Below are 2,042 nucleotides of genomic sequence, written 5' to 3'. Positions count from 1 at the left end.
CTCAAGTCCTCTGCCACCTGCCCTCCCATTGTCTGCTCCCCTGGTGCTGCTGTTTGCTATGGGGGATGAATTTAAGATGACCCTCCAATAACTAGATTTTATATATGGAAAACTATAATAAATTTATAAATTTTCTATATATGGAATCTAATTATTGAGGGGTTATCTTGAATTCTGGTAAATACATTATTTCCTTTACATCAGTAAAGGGAAGACAGATCTATATTTGTTCTTGAAACTTATATTGCAAAGTATTTCTCTGTGTTAAAGCTGGAACTTTTAAAGGAAGCATCAGGTTGTTCACTACTTAGCTCCCATTGAATTTCAGTGGGGTACAGCACTGCCCTATTCCTCTAGTTTCCTTTAAGGAGCCCCAGTCTTTATTCATACTTCTGTTATTTTCTTTGCCAAACTTTTTTGTTTCAGGGTATAAATGGTAGGACTGGAACAAAATGCAGCCAGGTGCTTACGTATGAGTAGCTGAACTTATGGAAGTAATTGAAATACAGCTTTGGAAAATAAGGAGTTCAATGTATTTTTTTAAACTTTTTTTTCCCTTTGTAGTTACTGGACCACTTTCAGAACATCAGATTGCCTATGTTAGCAGAGAAACACTACAGGTAGCTAATGTTTTGATGAGTATACAGCTGTTAGTTTTCTGGGTAAAATAATAGCATGTTTGTGTGTGCATGTGTAATATATGATCTGATTATATGGAAAAATAATGTTGGCTATCTTAACATTGTTCTGTTTTCTGGTAAAGAAAAGGGTTCCATTTTACAGCCTTTACAAAATCTAAATCTGCTCTGTTATCTGCCCCAAATTATCTTCGGGTCTTTTCAGTGAAGGGAGTTCACTCCACTTTTCTTCCTCCTCTTCCATGCGGATCATGAAATTGGCAAGAGGATATGAAGATAGGGGGAAGCTGATTGGTTGTTCTAGAAAATATCATGTCATAGTAATTCTTATTCATCATGCATTGCTGAAGGAAAGTGAAGTCCCTCATGCATATTTTCTGATTATTATATAAACAAGTATTTTGTGTATATACTACCCCTTAATGAATATATGATATTAAAAACTAGGGTGCTTTGACCAAAGGAAAAACACACAGTTGTTTTATAGCCCAGTATCCACCTTCCTCAGTCAAAAGCCCAGACCTTTTATCTGTTTTTGAAAATCTTACTCCAGTACTTCCAGGATGAGGGATGAGACCCATTTTGCTTCTGATTTCACTGGACCAGCAACTTAGCTTTGAGTGTCTAAATGTTAGGTTCCTGAGTCTGTATTTAGGAGCCTAGGAAGTTGTCTGATTTCAAAAACAATCTATAACTCATTCATATGGGTGCAAGGGACTAAATTTTGAGAGTCTAGACCATGGGCTCGCTCAGGGCAATGGTGAAAAAGGTTAGCTGTTGAGCCAGCCCTGTTGCCAGACCCAAGATGTTTAGGTTTATTTTTGTACCAAAATTCCAGTTTCTTTAAAAAAAAATACCCATCACAATGAGTACCACTTCTAAGCCTTTACCCATACACTGTCATATGGTGAGGACTTGGTTAAAAAATTTGAGCTGTTAATTTCTAGCTGGGTGTGTCTCATAATGACTCTGCTGAGGTGCTGACATATGTCCCATGAAACGTCAGTGACCCGGCCCTTTTTCTTATAGTTGATTCAAGGGGTTTCAGTCAAGGTTACTGACTAACTTTCCCACTAAACCTCATTCAGGATTTGATCAGATTGGTTTGTATTGCAAGAAGAGCAGTTCAAACAGGTGGTGTTTAATTTTCGATTTGATGGTAATGATATGGGGTGCACTGATAGAGATTTTTGGGAGCTGATACCAATACCAGATATTTAAGGAGGCATATCGGCTGATACCAATCCAATATCCTACACAACTGCCATCAGGTGGTAAATCTGGTGTGGTGGAAGGGAAGGAGGGAGGGGAAGGGCAGGGCAGATCAATGTTCCCTGCATTGAGGAAGTGGGTAGGGGCAGGTGCTGCCCAGCTGGGGGGGGGGGGGGGGGGCCCGGGGGGGGG

At 39.6% G+C, this 2,042-nt stretch overlaps 1 protein-coding gene across 3 annotated transcripts in view; it reads left to right on the top strand.

Annotated features, from left to right (window-relative positions):
• MAP4K3 (mitogen-activated protein kinase kinase kinase kinase 3) overlaps positions 1-2,042 on the top strand; it is a 159,133-nt gene that overhangs the window by 40,190 nt on the left and 116,901 nt on the right. For all 3 annotated transcript variants that reach the window (XM_019516196.1, XM_019516195.1, XM_019516193.1), the window contains exon 4: positions 565-620. In XM_019516196.1, coding sequence (XP_019371741.1) covers positions 565-620 — 56 coding nt within the window. The remainder of the gene's footprint in view (positions 1-564; positions 621-2,042) is intronic.

Source organism: Gavialis gangeticus, unplaced genomic scaffold (genome assembly GCF_001723915.1).
Source record: "Gavialis gangeticus isolate Ggan-Ray unplaced genomic scaffold, GavGan_comp1, whole genome shotgun sequence".
Classification (NCBI taxonomy): Eukaryota; Metazoa; Chordata; order Crocodylia; family Gavialidae; genus Gavialis; species Gavialis gangeticus.
This window is presented reverse-complemented; position numbering and strand designations above follow the sequence as displayed.